Below are 2,500 nucleotides of genomic sequence, written 5' to 3' on the forward strand. Positions count from 1 at the left end.
ATATATATATATACACATAAACATATACATATATATTGTGGGCTCGCATCAAACATACAAGCTCTTGCTCTGCAAATATATATATATATTATATATATATATATATATATATATATATATTATATATATATATAAATATATATATTATAATATATATATATATATATATATATATATATAATATATATTATATATATCTATATATATCTATCTATACTATATATATAAATATATATATATATATATATATATATATATATATATATATATATATATATGTATATATATGTATATATGTATATATATATATATATATATATATATATATGTATGTATGTATGTATATATATTAAGAGAGAGAGAGAGAGAGAGAGAGAGAGAGAGAGAGAGAGAGAGAGAGAGAGAGAAGTGAGAGAGAGAGCGGAGAGAGAGAGAGCGGAGAGAGAGAGAGAAGAGTGAGAGAGAGAGGAGTGAGAAAGAGAGGAGAGAGAGAGAGAGAGAGAGAGAGAGAGAGAGAGAGAGAGAGAGAGAGAGAGAGAGAGAGAGAGAGAGAGAGAGAGAGAGAGAGAGAGAGAGAGAGAGAGAGAGAGAGAGAGAGAGAGAGAGAGATATCATTTACAACTAGCCATATTGAGCTCACATCTATTCTCTGTAATTTTAATGATTTAGTACTTTACACTAGAGGGAAAATACATCCTATCAATTAAGATCATAAGGAGGATAAAAATCTTTCTATTGGCTTCATCTTCAGTTGTATGTTATCTTGAACATTGTATAGATAGAAAAGAAATAATGAAGAGATCACTAGAAAGATTACTCACCTCACAAGACAGCCCACTGTACTCTGGTGGACACTGACACTGCTCTACTTTGACTGCTTTCGGTTGTCCTGTATTTGATGGCACTGCAGTATCCATGATGACATCCCTTAAGTAAGTGGCTCTCATGCGGTTGCTTGGTGTTGCACGGACCAAGATGGCCTCGACAGATGACAAAGCTTTAAGGAACTCAGACCTGTGGTGTTGGACAGACAGTCAATATATTGTACAGAATGGTGAGGAGCTAGACTTATATCAGAGCTCAAGTTCATTATTGTTATACTTAAGCAAAAGACCTACCTAGATGCTGGTTGTTGATTCATGGTGAAGCTGCTTTCAACAAGAGGAACAGTATAGGTCTGTAGAGTATTTTGTGGAAGGGAACGAGAGATCATCCAAATAAACTCTAGACCGCCTGCACTCCTAATAATGACATCTGGGTCAGCGTATGTGTTGCTGCCAGAATAGGCAACATATTTCTGTGTTATGGTGAGGTTTCCTCCATATGAAGCTAGGCGGTTTCCAGTAAACATCTGTTAAACAAATTCAGACAAATGAAAAACCAAAGTGCACACATACGCACATACACACACACATATACATACAAGTATGTATATGTGTGTATATATATATATATATATATATATATATATATATATGTATATATATATATATATATATGTATATGTATATATATATATGTATATATATATATATATATATATATATATATATATATATATATATATATATATATATATATATATATATATATATATATATATATATATATATATATATATATATATATATATATACATATATATATATATATATATATATATATATATATATATATATACATATATATACACACACACACACACACACACACACACACACATATCTCTTCATAAATATCAATGCTTTTTTTCTGTATCAAATCATAAAAAACAAGTAATGAAAAAATCAGACTTACCTGTGGAAGGGACCAATAATATGACTCTACTTCACTCAGTTTATCGAAGTTCTCAAATGAGATTTCGTTGTTGGCTAAATTGAGGCCAAATCCATCGTGAATAATGTTTGATCGCAGTCTGAAAGGAGAATATTTAAATAGTTCACATCAGTGCTGTGATTATAGTTTGAGTTTTGGGGGTAACGGCCCCTCACTTGCGATGGAGTCAAAAAACAAGGAAGAGGAAAAACAAGAGGAAAGTTGGGAAAAATACAGACAAGACAACCCTCTACTCATGTCAGTTTCCTATGTGTTTTAGTTCAGGCAGCTGGATAGGAATTGGCACCTAATGAACAAAGCTTTACTTTCTACATAAAAAACAGCATTTCTCATGCCACTTTCGAGTATTTACCAAACAAATTCAAATTCAAATTCAAAACTTTATTCCATAAATCACAATTGTTATTCAATTTACATAAATAGTTCATTTATTGCAATATAAATTTAATTAAGTTTAACAGGTAATTCATTTTTGAAATTATTGAGTTTAGTTAAATCTTTAACCCATGCGCGCTAGTGCAGTTGACGTGCTATCACGGGGTAAAAAAATATCCCTGGACCCAGGAGACGCCCTGAGACGTGGTGTATTTTCTGGAATAGTTCCAGGCAGGGCAATGTGACGTGCTGAAACCTCAGCAAGAGATGGCTAGATTGTTCTCAAATA

General features: G+C 31.6%; 1 protein-coding gene across 1 annotated transcript in view; it reads right to left on the reverse strand.

The window, feature by feature from the left end:
* Positions 1-2,500, reverse strand: part of trol (terribly reduced optic lobes) — a gene marked incomplete at its 5' end in the record, with an annotated part of 223,644 nt that overhangs the window by 52,405 nt on the left and 168,739 nt on the right. Inside the window, 3 exon segments of the mRNA XM_086531816.1 lie at positions 822-1,014; positions 1,119-1,351; positions 1,798-1,915. Of these exon segments, the coding sequence (XP_086387942.1) occupies positions 822-1,014; positions 1,119-1,351; positions 1,798-1,915 (544 nt within the window).

This window comes from Penaeus japonicus, unplaced genomic scaffold (assembly GCF_977035675.1).
Source record: "Penaeus japonicus unplaced genomic scaffold, GWHDUDI00000001_assembly GWHDUDI00000036, whole genome shotgun sequence".
Classification (NCBI taxonomy): Eukaryota; Metazoa; Arthropoda; class Malacostraca; order Decapoda; family Penaeidae; genus Penaeus; species Penaeus japonicus.